Below are 15,962 nucleotides of genomic sequence, written 5' to 3' on the forward strand. Positions count from 1 at the left end.
CAAGATGGACGCAAAATTAACAAGATCAGAGTGTGAACGAAGATTGATGTTTACTTAATTATCAAGCAGATATGGTTAATAAATAACAAATTGTTCTACAAGTGTTCCTACACATGCTACATACAGGTCTGCTACCCACCACCCAGCTCTCTTACCTAAGAGCAAGAATACAAAGAATGGAACTCGTACATTCTGGTACAAAACAACATCTATTCCTGTCCAATACTACTATATTTATGGCTCCTCTGCACAAAAGCCAGCATCAGCTGATGCGTGTTATAATGTATCTGCCTTTCTCTAGATCATATATAATCTTTGTCTTGGGTTTCTTCCATCTCAACACCAAAAATACTCCGCAAGCAAAGAACCCTCCCAACACAACAAGCAGGGGTATATGGCTATGTACCCTTCTTGCAGGGGCACCTGATGACCCTAGAATTGTACTTCTCGTGTTCGTAATGAACGCTCCTAGGGCCCATTCAACCTGAGTGTCTCCCACCTGATTTGAATACTCGATCCTGCTCAGAGAAAATTGTAAGTAGAAGGCGTATAAGATTAGTCAAGGATAAATTTCACTGGAGAAGAATAATCATGTTCTGATATGCTTGCCTCTTGTCATCCAGTGGTACACCAAGACCGTCGTGAAGTAGAGCTACAATGTACGCTGACGAGAAGCAATACCGTGAGAAATCTTCATCTGAATGATTGAGATATTCTTGTCTCAGTGTTGACAAGTCCTTGTTGCAAACTTGCTCTCCAGCAAGCGTAAAATCAGATAGTGATGAAGACTGCTCTAGTCCAAAGAACTGGAAGAGAATGTATATGGGTCAGAAGTGTCCTAAGAAAAGGATGGTATGTGCAAGGTATGGAAGAGGAGAACATGCTGTGGACCTTTGATGTAAAGTAGAAATTTTCAGTTGCCAGGAAATGTCCACGTAGCTCAGGTACAAAAGTAGATCCCAAGTGACATTGCTGATACTGGCAGTTTTCTGCATTTAGACACAAAAGTTTAGGGTATACAGGTGGATACACCTGTAGAATGTAAATGCCCAGCAGGCAAACTCTGACTTTCCAATAACAGTGGTACTAACTACAAACCGAGCAGGTTTAACCAAGTTTCTTAAGTAAGGATAAAGAATAAGCTCAGCAAAGTATTCAAAGTGCTAAGATTTACAAAAGATATTAGGTTAATGCAGCAAAGAATCTCCACCCCATTTATCTTGACATCAATCAGTTACAGAGAAATCATCTTATTCTCAGTTATAATTTTCAATTCATCATGAGTGCTAAACTTCTATCTTCTAAGTGTGCACATAGACACTGGTGGTACTATAAGCACAGGAATAGCGAAGAGCAGGAAATGTATATATAATTATAAAAACATATAAGCTAATAAAGAAAAAGGGATCAAAGTGTCCTCATGCATTTCTTACCCTTTCCTTCTTGCATTATCATTAATGAAGAAGATCTACATTCTTTAAAGTTTCCGCTTCCATTATCAACATATTGATTCTCTAAATTTGACCGTGAAGCACCGCTTGTCTTCACTGTTACTCTTCTTTTGTGAGAATATCCTTTAGGAGCACAAGGATCAACAAGCGTACCATTTTTGGAAGATCCTGCAGTCAAACACTATTCAGTATTTGTACTTGCAAGAGAGTACTGTATTTATATTTCTTGTAAGGCTGACCGACCAAAGGAATTAAAAAATATTTGTTATTTCCCTCTGATTTCTTAGACGTAGGAAAGATAAATAAAAAAGGATAGAACGCCTTCAACAAACTTTCGCCTTGAACGAAAATCCTGAGACATTTGTATCTTGGTAGCAAATCTTTGCTACAGAAAGTATTAGTTATTGGCATACACTATGTATTTCTTACACATAGGAAAGATGAAATAAAAAAGGATAGAACACCTTTGATGAACTTTCGCCTTGAACTAAAATAATGGGACATTTGTAACTTGATAGCAAATCTTAGCTACAGTAAGTATTAGTTATTGGCATTCTAGGGACCAAGGGTTCTGTGATTAATATTCCTATCTACAGGATTAATTTCCAGGGACTTCCTGTTTCCATATCCATCAGATACTGCATTGCCCAGTTATTATGGAGGGGGTGGAAAATGTCTAGATTGACAGTTTCAATATTGAAAGGAAAAGAAAGTATAAATACCTCTTGACCTCACTATTTCAAGGAACGAGTCTTGCGCTGCATTCTGTGAAAATAAGTGATTAAATCAGACTGTCAAATCTAAATCTATTGCACAATATCACAAGATCAGAAATACATTAGTGTCCAGGGTCCTGCCATCCATTTATTGAAGATCTCTATTGGGATATGTGTTGTGCATACGCATCAAATGGTCACCATTAGCATAAAAGAGAAATAAGAAAAAAAATCATAACATTTTGGGCAGGTGAATTAATTAAGACGCAAATAACAGCATGAAGCATGCAACACACAATCTCTTTATATATATAACCAAATGGTCTGGCACATATTGTCATAGATGTTTCTTCTACAACCGACACTGCAAACATTATCTTGAAAACTTGAGACTTCTGGAAAAAAAATCGAAACTGCCTTTTGACACTTCAACCTTAGCAACACAGCGCTTTGGCAGCTGGCTCGAGCAAGGGGCCAGGAAGCTGTCATGACTTGCTCATCCTACTGACATCTGTGTAGACTGTAGTTTACCCTCTTTTTTAATCTTCTTCATTTTTCTTGCCGTTTTGTTAGGATAGCTACAGTTCTCTAGCTTTATTTCTTGTCCTCTGTACAGTTGTTTGGTTTTTGGTCACAGGCTCACAGGTCACAGCCACACTTTCCGCGTTGTACTTTGCGCCTTCTTGGCGTTTTTCTAATGCAAAATGACAAGAATTTAGATGCATGTTCAAGAAAAAAAATCAAGCTTAATAACAGTGTACCCGAAAAAGGTTTTTGAAACTTTAGTTACTTATGACCTATGAGAAGATTAATGCATCTGTGAGTGATATTTGATGATGTTTGGGAGCATTCAACTGTGGTCCAGATATGAAAAAAGACCTGGTAGTTATGAGTGACAATAATAAACTAGAGTTTTTCTGTTTGATTACTTTTCACACGGATCTCAGAATCACACGGTGACATGTGGACACCTGGAAACTAAATTCACTCTAACAAGATTAACCATAGATGATTCAAGTATTGCAAATAAGAAATGACTCACCTGTCCAAAGTTAAGAAAGCTGTTGGTATAAAGAGTATATGCTGTTTCACCAAAGGTAAAATTAGTTGATAGTTCTGGAGGAAGTACTTCATCAGAAACAAATGTCAGCTGAAACAAACAGCAGGAATTACATTAGCAGGAGACTGCAATTTCTTGGAATACAACCAGAACATTAACCCATTATGTGCACATATATTGAACTTGGCTCTTCGTCATCGACCATTATTGAAGCCATTTACGCCATTACCGTTATTAGCAAATCACCGTATCAAGTAAGTGACAAAGTGAATCTTTTATGATGTTAGGTACATCTAGAATATTATTATCGTATTAGCATGCGTCATGGTTAAATTAAACAAGTCTAACACATGAGGGCAAAGCAAAACAAAAACAGTGTATGTGTTCATCAGAGAACCTGAGCTGAAGCACCCCCAAGTTCAATTATTCCAATTGTTTTGTGAGGATCCCCTCCAAGTGTACCCAGAGCATAGTTTGCCGCAACCCAGGCATAGACACCTTCGTCAGAACCTATAAGAAAGGTACCAGCAAAAGTAAGAACCCAACTCGAAAATATTCCAGGTAATGACACAATAAACCATATATACCCATCATACCCCGTTACCCCCAACAGACACCAATTGATTCACAGTTCACCAATGTCACATTATTTATATCGGTTAATCAATGTTTTTCTTTTCCCCTGATTTCCTCAGTTTATTGATCTTATCTTAGAGCATCTCCAACAGTCAATCGCAGCAACTTCTTAGGGGTTTACCACTCAGCATTTTGGTGACGTAAAGGAGAAAATGGGACGAGAAAGAGTAAAGCCGTTTTATTGGCGAAAAAATGATCATGTCGCTAGTACCACAACAAGTAATAAATGATCATGTCGTTATAGGCTTGTTTTCTTTAAAATGTTAAAAGTCCAACCATCATTATTCACAGATGTACTCTAATTTATTATCTTAGTAAGGAGGCGAAGTAACGAATATCTGGAGAGCTTGTTTCTTTGCATAAGTTTTGGATTTCTCTCTTCTTAAGTAACATTTTTTTTTTTTTGATCTGTCTTAAGTAACAAGTTACTATGAAATAAACTATTGGGATGCTCTTACTAAAGCAAAAAAAAAAAAAAAAAAAGGTTTTTGGAACCAAAGGATATATCTCGTAACAGAAAAGAAGACTCAACACTAAAGTTATCCACAACTCGGGTACGAAGGCAACAAATGTACCACATCAAACTGCATATCCACGAGAAACTTAAACATGTCATTTCCGAACTGAGCAAACAACAACTGGAAGTGCCATTGCATCTGGGGGGGAAATCATATCATCAATTCATCATGCAACATTTCCTATTCATCACCGGATTGGTAATGGCTCATTCAGTCACACACCCCTGGAACTAGAACGAAATAACTTTGGCTGAGTATATAAAATAAAATGGGCAGAAATTGACAGTACCTGGGATCACCTTGGCCCACGAGTCCTCGAACCGGAAGCCGGAGGCCCGGAGCACGTCCCTGCAGGACGCCAATATCGCCCCCTGGACGCTCTCCTCCAGCAGCCTCAGCCCGGCGGTGGCCATCAGCCGCACCTCCGTCGCCACAGCGCCTCCCTCGCCACCTACCTTCTCCCTGGCGAACTCCAAGAGCGGCCGCAGCGACTCCCCGGCGCTCGCCGTGTCGGCGGCGAAGGAGGAGAGCCCCGGGGAGACGCGCATCACCGCGGAGCGCGCCAGATCCGGGCGGCCGTCGGGCCCCGTGGCAAAAACGTGGGCCCTGCTGCCGGTGCTGCCGCCGTCTATGATCACGGAGAAGCGCGGGGAGGGGGCGGGATGCGTTGGGGAGGAGGAGAGGAGGTGGACGAGTGCGGAGACGACGATGGCGAGGAGGGCGGAGCCGAGGCAGAGGGCGCAGAGGCGGCAGCGGCCGCGGCGTGGCCGGGGGGAGGAGGGTTTGGTGGGTTCCGGCATGATGGGACGCCGATGGACGGAGTGTCAGGCCGTCGCCGACGCCGCCGCCGTGAGTCGTCGACGGCGAGAGAGGTGGCGACGACGACTTTTATTAGTTGGTTTATTTATATATTTAGTTGTTTACATTGTTACTTTTTTGAAATTGCGTGGGAGTGTCGTCTTTATAGGACAGCCTGTGCTTCGGAGGAGCAGGTGAAGACGTACTCTCTTTGTTACGTGTATCAGCAGAGTAAACATATTTCAGATATTAACACGATCTTTATTCCCTAAAAACCAACATGTGGTTTGATGGTTAGGAGGGTACTCCAACCCACCGAAGTTCAAAATCCAGGTTTGACACTTTGGTGTCTCATAAAAGCAGAATATTTTTCAGTGTGATGCGACATGTCGACAGAAAAATACGGTGGATGCTCTGCTCGTTGCTCGATATTGCTCTGCCAACCACGTGTTGGCAACCAGGAAGGAAGGATAGCGCAACTAGCCCTCGCCTCGCGCTACCGGAACGGGTGGAGCTCCCAGCGGCTACAACCCCTCCCGCAGAGGTGATGGCCTATGACCTCGGCCAGGCCCGAATCGAGGTAGAGGCGGTGGCCCAACGTTGTTGTAGCGTCGGTCGCGCCGTCGCCGACCATTGTGCCGCTTCGTGTCGACGGTGGCCACGCGCCACTCCACCATCTGCTCGAGTGCGTGGTCGCCCACCAACGACGCCGGTTACCAAATTGGCGGTAGCCAACGGGATTGGGGATAGAATGGGAATTTCTATCCCTAATCGCACCGACGCCGGGTACCAAATTGGCGGTAGCCAACGGGATTGGGGATAGAATGGGAATTTCTATCCCTAATCACACCGCTCTTCTCCTCTTGACATGTGCGTGTGGTTGCAGGTTGAAGACCTCTCCTACCCTTGACCTCTGTGTGCGGTTGCAGGTTGAAGACCATATGACGGGGCGGAGTGGAGTGCATGTTGATAAGCAAATAAACTTGGTGGATTTTTTGCAAAATGCAACGATCGACAATATGTCTACGCGTTTTAAAATATTGAAGTTTTAGGCTTGTGTAAAATAAATTTCTCTATTTTTTACCAAAATTATAGAAAATGTGTCAGCATCTACAATGTTAAATCTATATATCACAAAAATATATTGCATGATAAATGTAATAAAATTAAATTGATGTTCTACTTATTGATATGTTTCTCTATAAACTTATTCAAATATTTTAAGTGGTTTGGCTAGGAACACAACTAGATCTTCAATTATTTTGAAACATAAGAACTTGGACGTGCATTCCCTTAAAACAATCGAGACAGGTGTTTAGTACATAATACTACATGACTCAACTCCACAGTTGCAGCTTCTATGCAAAAAAGAAAAAGAATCCACCGGTTCAATCGGGACGTGAAGGCAAAATAACCAGGAAATGAAAAAGATCGTGTTCTAAATTGTAGCGACTAGAGCCTGAGCTCGAGGTCCAGTTCTTCTTCGGCGCTGTGTTCATCGTCGTCGGAGTCTACGAGGTCCACAAACGCAACCGGAGGTCTCTTGGCCTGGCCGTGCGCCTGCGGCGGACGACGGTGATCCTTCTTGTCCAGCAGAGGGGCCGCCATGGCGATGTCATTCTTCTGCCCCGCCTGATGATTCTGCAGATGGCGTGGCAGGGCGTGGCCGTTGGATGCCTGCAGCTGCTGCAGGTACCTGCTGATCGATACACACAGCGAGGAACATACGATGGTTAATACTGTAGATTGATCAAGCTACGACTAGGAGCGAGTCATGTGTATACCTGCTGGGCAGACCGTAATGCTGGGGGCCATAATACTGAGTATAGCAGTAATCTCTTTGCGCGGCTCCATTTCCGACCTGCATGTAAGTACGCCGGCCAGCTGGTTAGTTCACTCGCAGATTTCAACAGGATAATATCGTTCTCTATGGGTAATAATAATGCAGGAAATATTTCTTTGAGATTCTGATCAATGCAGGTGCATATGCATGCGTAAACGAAAATATCAGTAAACCGGCCGATTAAACATGTGATTGCGGCTGCACCGGGTACGTACGTATGGATTGAATCGCACGCTGGGGACCATCACGGATGCAGATAGCGATGATGGCGGTGGCTGTGGCGCCGGCGGCGAGAAGGACGGGAACACGTAGAAATTCTCCACCGTCTCGAGCTGTGCCCTGATACTCTCCAGCGCCGCCACGCCCAGCCCCCGCCTCGGCTCCCTTCTCGCCGGCGGCATGTCTTCGGCCTCGGCGGACTTCCTCTTCTTCCCCGCCAGCCCTTCGCCGCCGCCACCAGTCGCCATGGCAGATCGATCGCTCCTCCTCCTGAATCTACACATACGAACGACACGCACGCAGGGGGAAGCTGTGGTATTTAAACGGAGGCGGCATGCAGCCCTGATCGGGAAAGTGAGCTGTTATCTCAGCATTGACGGTGGAGCGATCGATCACGATACGCGCACGACGGAATTCCATGTCTGCCATATATGCCTCCAGCCGCGATCTCCTGGGCCAGATGCGGCAAGTGCGAATGGGATGCTGCCAAGATTTTGCCCGTTAACGCGCGCCTCCTATAATTGGAACCAAATCTTCTGTGGGTTTGCGCGCACTAATTCACGCGATCTTCCTGTGACAGCACCGCTCCAGGTCCAGGATACTAGAATTTAACCGCCCGGTGTTTCCTCCTGTTTAATGTCGGGAGATTTTGCAAAGAACACGTTGGAATATTGGCGTGGACTTGGGCTACATCTGCGTCTACGTACAAACAAAATCAGCTCCCTCTCGAACCGTGCAGTTGTGCAATTTATTTGAACGGAAAGAATCTGCAATTCGTCTTCTCGGGTGTGGGTTTTGCCAGCAGTTCAAGACGTGTTCTACATAATATGTGAAAATATACTTTAAAATATGTTTTGATAATTCCTCAAAAAAAATATGTTTTGATACACAAATATGTTGCACACAACTGAAAAGTATATCAATAAATAATGCATACATCAATATTATATGTAAATTTTAAGAATTTTTTGAAGTTTAAAAATATTTTTATTTTCATTTAGCCGATCAAGCTTCATGGACCCAGGATTAATTTTTGCATTTTTGGCATTCTCTGTCAGGACATTGTTACTTTTGTGGCATATATTTTAATATAATAGTGCAGCCTTTTGAAGCATGGGCTAGAGGTAACCTGGTTTTCAAAACTTCAAAAACTCGAATTTAAACTTTGAAAAAAGCATTAAAAATACTTGCATGTAGCCAACAGTGTATTCTACCGCTGTGTAAGTTTTGAATAAGAAATATCTTATATTTTAGGCTCAAAAAAATGACCAGCGTGTAGATTTGGGTGTGGTGAACAATGCAAAAAAATCAAAAGTTCTAAAATTTGTCTGATTTCTAAGCTTTTCTAGGTTTAGAATATAATCTATTCCGCGTTGAAATTTTGTGGGCTCGTAGTGTACATTATTGGGTACATGCAAGTATTTTTTTCGATTTTTTAACTTTAAAATCAAGTTTTCAATTTTTAGAAAATAGTGGGCTACATATAGCCCCTGCTCCAAAGCGGATTTATGGATTGTATGTCTTATATGCTATGCAAATCTCGCTACAAGTTATTTAGTTATTTGGTGCTCATGAGCGCTTCCACATCTTAAATCTGACTCGTCCATATCTTTTCAAGATGAGGCACATCCACTCTAGAGTGATTCAGTTAATATTTTATATATATTGCATATTAATTGCACATTAATTGCAATTGGCCCTCTTTCTTAGGAAACAACTAATCCGGCCTATACCACACATATTCAATCCGGAAGCCCATATTTGTATTTGATGTGTACATGGGTAAGAAATAATCAACGTAAACCAACTTTCTCATACATAGATATTTAAGCACACTGAGCAAAAAGAAACTACTATCAATTACTTGAGCATTTTTATATACTTTTGTTAACAACTAAACATGCGATTGCTAAGATGAAATAATATCACACACATTTGGGTGTGTAATATATCAGCTCTATGCTTGTTGCTTTATTTATACTTATTATTCAAATGACATTATCAAAATAACTATAATATGATTAGAGGTGGCTCTGATAATTAAAATGTATTCCCATGCATCAAAAAAATTATTGATAATGGGTATCTCCGATAACTTTCCGTGAGATGGGGGAGGGGAAAACATCACATGCAAATAGGTTGTATCTCAAGTCATAACTTCGGAAGTTCGCACTAATAATAAATATCAACATACAAGTGTCGTTGATGATATTTATGTAACCCTAGAGGTTCAGTGTTTCATACTCACGTTCTTTGAAAAAGTTAAGTTTAGCCCGATATTTCACGTTTTCATCTTCCTCCACATGAGCTATAAGTATTGAACATCATAGAGGGTCACCTACTTAGGTGGCATCTTGGTACCTCGCCTTCTCTTCCTAACCTTATTTTCCGTGTACTTCTCGAGAAGAGGGCCTCTCTTGATGGCAACCATCGCCCTTAATGCAATAGACCAAGTCACACTAGCAATCTTTTTTCTTAAAGGTACAACCCTTGCATTCAATGTTAAGGCACAATACAACTTAGGGACATAACAGTCCCTAATGGAGATACACGTAGATAAAAACTAAAAATTACGGAGTAAATCTCAAGGGACACATGCTTACAAGTGACGGTCTTCGTTGCATCTATTTCATTCATGTGGGATAGAGCTTCTAGGCACCACCACCGTTGCGCTGGGGGAGGATTTGTAACACCCTGACCATCTCCGGCCGAGCCTATTACCCCTGAAAGCTCTTTAAGATCTCTAGACTAGCCATTTCTAGTGAACTTTGTCCCCACTCATGCATACCCGGGATCAACTTCCCGATCGATCACCCATTCTCAAATTGCTCCAGGCCAAGCACGCTTAACCTCGGAGTTTTTTTGGAGATGGCTTCCGAAAAAGAAGTTGCAACTTGTTGGTATGAATATCATATCAATACTATTGAGCCTTAGGCTAGGATGTCACGGGACTGTTGCTAGCAAGTCCAGAACCCGGCTGCCACCAACCAAAGGGTGACACCATCGAAATAACGTGATACACTCTTGAAATGGCATTTCCTTCCCTAACTAGGTTTTGGGTGTTTATTAAAAACACATGTGCAGTGATCGAGTACACCACTGCATGTTGTAGTGTACAAATCGTTGATATAACACTCATGAAAAAAACCATATTTCGTAAATATTACACCCCTCGGAGTGGTACAACGGAAACATTGTGGGTCCAATACTCGTTTACTACTTTAAAACGTTACATAAGAGTACAAGAAGATCCATGATCATTTTTGATCTAAAAGGATTTGCAAATAAATCCAAATGCAAATAGCCTATCTTTTAATAGCGATGGTACTTGGAGAAACATAGCAACCATACTTATGCTCTAGGCTAGTCTAGCTTATAACTTCTTGTTGGTGTCTACTAATTTTTCAATAATGTCTATTGACAAGGGATTAACTTATCAATGCCTACCGATTGTAGACTAGGGTTTTAGTCGGAAGTAGAGGGCAAGTAGATCTCGAAGGTTTCAGCTGAAAAGTGCTCGACGATGTGAAAACTAGGGTTGCGTGAAACAATGAATCGATGCTCTCTTTGTCCCTCGACTCCCCTTTATATAGGAGGTGGAGTCGAGGAATTCATAATACACAAGTTACAGAGTCCGGGAGGGTTTCCAACCCATCCCGCAAGATTACAAATATATCTTTCCTAATACAACTCCAGCTCTCCTCAATACTAACTTGGGCTTCCGAATCTTCATATCCATCGAGTCGTGGGCCTTCAGTAAACCCCGGGTACCAACTTCGGCAGGCCCATTGGGGATGCCTATGTCATCTATACTACCCTAATATTGTCCACCAATGCAGATGCCTTTGTCTTCGAGTCGTCTGTCAGCCTCCATTATGATGTAGCCCTACCCAAGGTCGACACTACATCAAGACCGACAAGCCCTCCTCGTGGCCCAATGGCACGAGCTCGAGCCCAAGCCCTACACCAAGAGGTGAATTCGCTCCTTTCCACGTACGCATTTGATATCCCTTTGGATGGCGTGCTACTTCATGCAAATTCCCTATGTTCAATCAGGTACATCGACCAAGACGCGAGCCATGGAGACCAAGCCAATGGAGAGGGAGCTGGAGATGATGAAGATGGAGCTACAGCGCCCAGGCCGGAACTTCCGCCCCCCAGGACCGGAACTTCCGGCCAGATGCCTTCCAGATGCCTTCCAGCGCCCAGAGAAATGGATCAAGCCGGAACTTCCGCCCCGACCCGAGGGACCGGAACTTCCGCCCACCGGAACTTCCGCCCAAGTTCTGCCCTACTTCCGAAAATGCGCCAAAACAACACTGGATGTTACTGCGAGGAAATTGGCTATTTCCGGAACTAGGCCGGAAGTTGGCCGGAACTTCCGCCCCGACCGGAACTTCCGGCCCACAAGACCGGAACTTCCGCCCGTGACCGGAACTTCCGCCCAGGATGACCGGAACTTCCGCCCCATCGAACTTCAGCAAAACAGCACTTTTCAGCGTGTAACTTATCCCTTCGCCCCATCACTATAAATAGCCTTGTTGGCTCAGATCTGAGATTAGACTTGATGTGAAATTAAACCTGAGCTTTGCTCACCCTTGTGGGAACCCTACCTAGATCTTCGATCTTGTACCCACCCGGGCCCCTTATCGACTCGTGAAGATCTCTTTGGTGACTTCTACCGATTTGTTGGTCTTTTGCTTGCACTTCTACCTATTTGGTCTTTTGCTTGCACTTCTATCAACCTTCCGGTCTTTTCACCCTTCTAGATCTCTCGAGCTTCGATTTGTCGATCTCTTTGCGGGACTTCTACCGGAAGGTCTTTTCCTGCAACCTCTATCGAGTTGGTGGTTCGGGCCAACGAGGGAAAACCGATTTGTGTGCGTGTGTGTGTTGTATCCCCACGATTCCCCTCCGTGTTCTTCGTGTTCATCACGTTCATCCACCTACCCCACGAATTCCACCCAAATCCGTGAAGATCGGGCACATCCTTGGGCTTAGCCCTTATCATATGGTATCAGCAGCTCTTTGGTTGCCACGGATTTGACCCCCACAACCCCCGATTCCACCAATTTCGCCCAAAAAAAATTCCAAAATATTTTCCCAAAAAATAGACCCAAATTGGCCTTGGATCGATCTCGCAATTTGTTGAGTTGTTTGTGGTTTTTCTCCAATAGAAACTTGTCTTTGGTGTTGATCTGCAATTCCCCCACCTTCCCACAGCTTTAGTGCCAAATTTTCCTCGAATTCGAAGGATTTCGGCCCGGATTTCCGCCCAAATCGACGAACAGCCCGCAGATCTGATTGCGACCGGAAGTTCCACCCGGCAGAACCGGAAGTTCCGCCCGGGACCGGAAGTACCGCCCCTCAGGGCCGGAAGTTCCGGCTGGCCGAATTTTTCACAGCTCCCTTCGTTTTTCGTTTTGGCACTAACCCCCTTGTGTTTGGACTTCGGTTTGAGTGCCATTTCAGCTACCACAAAGCTTCCGCAACATCGACAACGACGATGGCACCCCGAGGATCCAAGCGGTTCATTTGACACCTCCACCACCATCGCAAGTTCAAGATCGTCGGCCACCATCATCAAGTGGTATAACTTGCTCCTAATTTGTAGCCCTAGCCTCTTTTGCGTACCTTTCCTATCGAGAGTGGCTTTCTAGTGTTGCGAAGCATTGCGCAAGCGTCCCGACCGTGAGGGTGTGCGTGTGTTGAGCAAAGCTACGAAGCAAGCTCGTGTGAAAAGATAAGCAAAAGGAGTGTGACATACTTACATAGATAGTAGTATCCTTACATAGTGAGAAAAAGAAAGAAAAAACAAAAAGAAAAAGAAAAGAGTGTGAGTGACACCTATACACAAAAGAGTCCAAAGCTTATAAGCAAAAGAGAGAAAAGAGAAGAGAGGCGTCTTGCGCAAATCTTGTTGCTTCTCAATTTTGCAACCAAGCCATGGTCTCTCTTGCGTTAGCGTGACACCGAGCTAGTAGTCTTCGTTAGGACCCTTTTTGTTCGTGCTCACAAGTCGCGCTAACCCCATTTTGTCCCACGCGTGTGTTCCTCCTTGTGTATGCCTTTTGTGATCACCGCCTTTGACTTGTGACTTTTGGATCTTACCCACTTTTGACAATAGACTTTTCGTTTGGTTCTTCCATTTGGCTTTCCACATCCATACCTAACACCATATAGAATTTTTGGTTTTGTGTGTGTGCATACATATCGGTTGCCCTCCGCCTTGAAACACCTTTTCGATTTTGGTTTGCAAGTTTTGACACTTTTGGTAGTCTTTCCTAACCACCCACCACATAGTTCTTGTTTCAGTTGTAACCATGTCTAGTGGAGAAGGGAACCAACTACCGATGACGCGGCACCAACATTGGATAGCTACTCAAGCCGTCCACGCCAAGATCAATCAATATGAAGCCATGATCAAGGATACCAACGTCCGCTATGAAGAAAGAGCTCAAGTGCAAAGGATAGACCTCAACAACCAAGTTCAAGACCTCAATGAGAAGATTGAAGCTCAAGGCAACGAGTTGAAGGCAACTCTCGCCATACAAGGTCAAGAGACAAGAGAAATGAAGACGGCGTTGGACAATATCCTTCATACACTCAACCGTCAAGAAGATAGAAGACACTACTCAAGGTCTTCGCGCTCTCATAGTTCAAGGTCACGAGCTCCTACACCGTCTCACCATGATTCCAATGAAGACCCACGCCACCATAATGTGGATGTTCAAGTGCTTAACCAACAAGCTCAAGAAGCGGAGCAAGCTCGACTTCGACTTGTCCAAGAACGTCAACGCCTTGAAGAAGAGAGCCTTCAACAAGAGAATCTCCATGCTCAATTCCAACAAGAGCAAGAACGCCTTCGACATGATCAAGAGCTAGTTCGAGCAAGGGAACAAGAGCGTCTCCGCAATGAACAACAAGCACTTGAAGAACAAGAATGGCAACGACAAGTACAAGAAGCTCAAGCTAGAAGACAACGCCTTCATGAAGAGGAACAAAGGCAAGCGCACCAAGAGCGCCAAATCATCAATATTGTTCATCCTCAACGCCCTCAAGGTCAAGACAATCGCCGCCATCATGATGATTGACCTCATGCTAGAAGACCACCTCCAGGGGCGAGACATGAAGAATCAAGTCATCACCAAGCATCAAGTGAAGAAAGTGTGATGCCTCGACAACGCCACAACAATGATGATCAAGATGAAGGTCATGGAAGACCACCTCCTCGTCAACAACATAGCAACAACAATAGAGATGCTCAAGGTCCTCAACATCTACCTCAACAACGTCAAGACTTTGGTGAAGAAAGACCACCTCCTAGACGCAATGACCGCAACGAGGAAGAAATCTTTGGGAAGCTCAAGTTCACCATGCCTAAGTTCCACAAAGAGGAAGACCCCGATGCATACTTATCTTGGGTACTCAAGGTTGACAAGATTTTCCGCATACACAACTTCTTCGAAGCAAAGAAAGTGGCCATGGCATCACTTGAATTTGAAGGATATTCAAATGTTTGGTGGGAAGAAGTGAACAAGAAGCGTGACAAGGAAAATCTAGAGCCCATTGACACATGGGAAGAGATGCAAGAAGTCATGCACAAATGCTTTGTGCCCAACCACCATAAACGCGACCTCTTCAACAAGCTTACTCAACTCAAGCAAAGCTTCAAGTCCGTTGAGGAGTACTACAAGGAGATGCACATGACCATGATGAGTGCCAATGTGGATGAGCGAGAAGAGCAAACAATGGCAAGATTCTTGAATGGATTGAACATTCCCGTCAAGAGGATAGTGGAGTTCTTGCCTTACACCAACATGGTTGAGTTGCTTCATCAAGCTACAAGAGCTGAGCGTCAAGTGCGAGAAGACATAGCAAGTGCAAAAGCAAAGTCCTTCTTCACCGCGAGAAATGCAACAAACACCTCCTCAAGCATAAAAAACACAAGTGCTATTGCCTCCAAGGATCCTCCAAAGAAAACGAAGAGTTCCTTCAAGACAACAAGCTTCAAGCCGGATCAATCAACTATGTCCTCCAAAGCTTCCACGGGATCTAGTAACATCACTTGCTTCAAGTGTGGTGCTAAAGGACATAAATCCTTTGAATGCAAGAACACAAGAGTTATGATAACTCGAGATGATGGAGATGTGGAGTACTTGAGTGAAGGTGAATATGAAGCCTTGGTACAAGCCGCAACCAATCATGAAAATGATGACTTGGAAGACCAAGAGCAAGTCCTATGTGTGCATGATGCAAGCCCATCACTTGCAGTGACCAAAGTGTTGACAACCCATGCACTCCCCAATGAAGATCAACGGTGCAACATCTTCCAAACAAGAGCCGGAATCAATGGCAAGTCAATAAAGGTTATCATCGATGGAGGGAGTTGCCACAATCTTGCAAGCACCGAACTATGCTCCAAGCTCAACCTCACACTCCGGAAACACCCCACACTTACCATGTGCAATGGCTAAGTGACAATGGAAACGTCAAGATACAACACACTGTCTCCGTATCATTCAAGATAGGCGCCTATGAAGACACCGTTGATTGTGATGTCGTGCCCATGACGGTGTGCCACATGCTACTTGGTCACCCTTGGCAATATGACAAAAGAGCAAGCCATGATGGCTACACAAATGCCTATAGCTTCAAGGTCGGTGACAAGACATTCATCCTACGCCCAATGACTCCTAGCCAAGTAATTGCGGACAATGC

At 43.9% G+C, this 15,962-nt stretch overlaps 2 protein-coding genes across 2 annotated transcripts; both read right to left on the minus strand.

Moving 5' to 3' along the window:
- Nucleotides 1–33: 33 nt before the first annotated feature.
- LOC127332293 (probable apyrase 6) lies at nucleotides 34–5,321 on the minus strand. The gene is made up of 8 exons (XM_051358558.2): nucleotides 4,671–5,321; nucleotides 3,625–3,737; nucleotides 3,210–3,317; nucleotides 2,174–2,216; nucleotides 1,434–1,619; nucleotides 892–989; nucleotides 610–806; nucleotides 34–518 (listed from the first exon to the last, which is right to left on the minus strand). Exons 1-8 carry the CDS (start codon nucleotides 5,179–5,181, stop codon nucleotides 263–265), a joined length of 1,512 nt encoding a protein of 503 aa, XP_051214518.1. The 5' UTR covers nucleotides 5,182–5,321; the 3' UTR covers nucleotides 34–262.
- A 1,202-nt stretch (nucleotides 5,322–6,523) lies between these two features.
- LOC127329960 (uncharacterized) lies at nucleotides 6,524–7,584 on the minus strand. The gene is made up of 3 exons (XM_051356349.2): nucleotides 7,238–7,584; nucleotides 6,964–7,040; nucleotides 6,524–6,875 (listed from the first exon to the last, which is right to left on the minus strand). Exons 1-3 carry the CDS (start codon nucleotides 7,523–7,525, stop codon nucleotides 6,632–6,634), a joined length of 609 nt encoding a protein of 202 aa, XP_051212309.1. The 5' UTR covers nucleotides 7,526–7,584; the 3' UTR covers nucleotides 6,524–6,631.
- Between the last annotated feature and the right edge of the window lie 8,378 nt (nucleotides 7,585–15,962).

The sequence above is a fragment of the Lolium perenne genome, chromosome 4 (genome assembly GCF_019359855.2).
Source record: "Lolium perenne isolate Kyuss_39 chromosome 4, Kyuss_2.0, whole genome shotgun sequence".
Classification (NCBI taxonomy): domain Eukaryota; kingdom Viridiplantae; phylum Streptophyta; class Magnoliopsida; order Poales; family Poaceae; genus Lolium; species Lolium perenne.

What these genes read in the sequence shown, in the direction of transcription:
- LOC127332293 (XM_051358558.2), bottom strand. Translation starts at nt 5,181, where the DNA reads ATGCCGGAACCCACCAAACCCTCCTCCCCCCGGCCACGCCGCGGCCGC. An exon ending in GATAATGCAAGAAGGAAAGG is followed by an intron (nt 990 to 1,433) that starts GTAAGAAATGCA and finishes GTCTAAATGCAG; the next exon opens with AAAACTGCCAGTATCAGCAA. An exon ending in GTACCACTGGATGACAAGAG is followed by an intron (nt 519 to 609) that starts GCAAGCATATCA and finishes TTCTCTGAGCAG; the next exon opens with GATCGAGTATTCAAATCAGG.
- LOC127329960 (XM_051356349.2), bottom strand. Translation starts at nt 7,525, where the DNA reads ATGTGTAGATTCAGGAGGAGGAGCGATCGATCTGCCATGGCGACTGGT. An exon ending in GCGTGCGATTCAATCCATAC is followed by an intron (nt 7,041 to 7,237) that starts GTACGTACCCGG and finishes ACTTACATGCAG; the next exon opens with GTCGGAAATGGAGCCGCGCA. An exon ending in CATTACGGTCTGCCCAGCAG is followed by an intron (nt 6,876 to 6,963) that starts GTATACACATGA and finishes ATCGATCAGCAG; the next exon opens with GTACCTGCAGCAGCTGCAGG.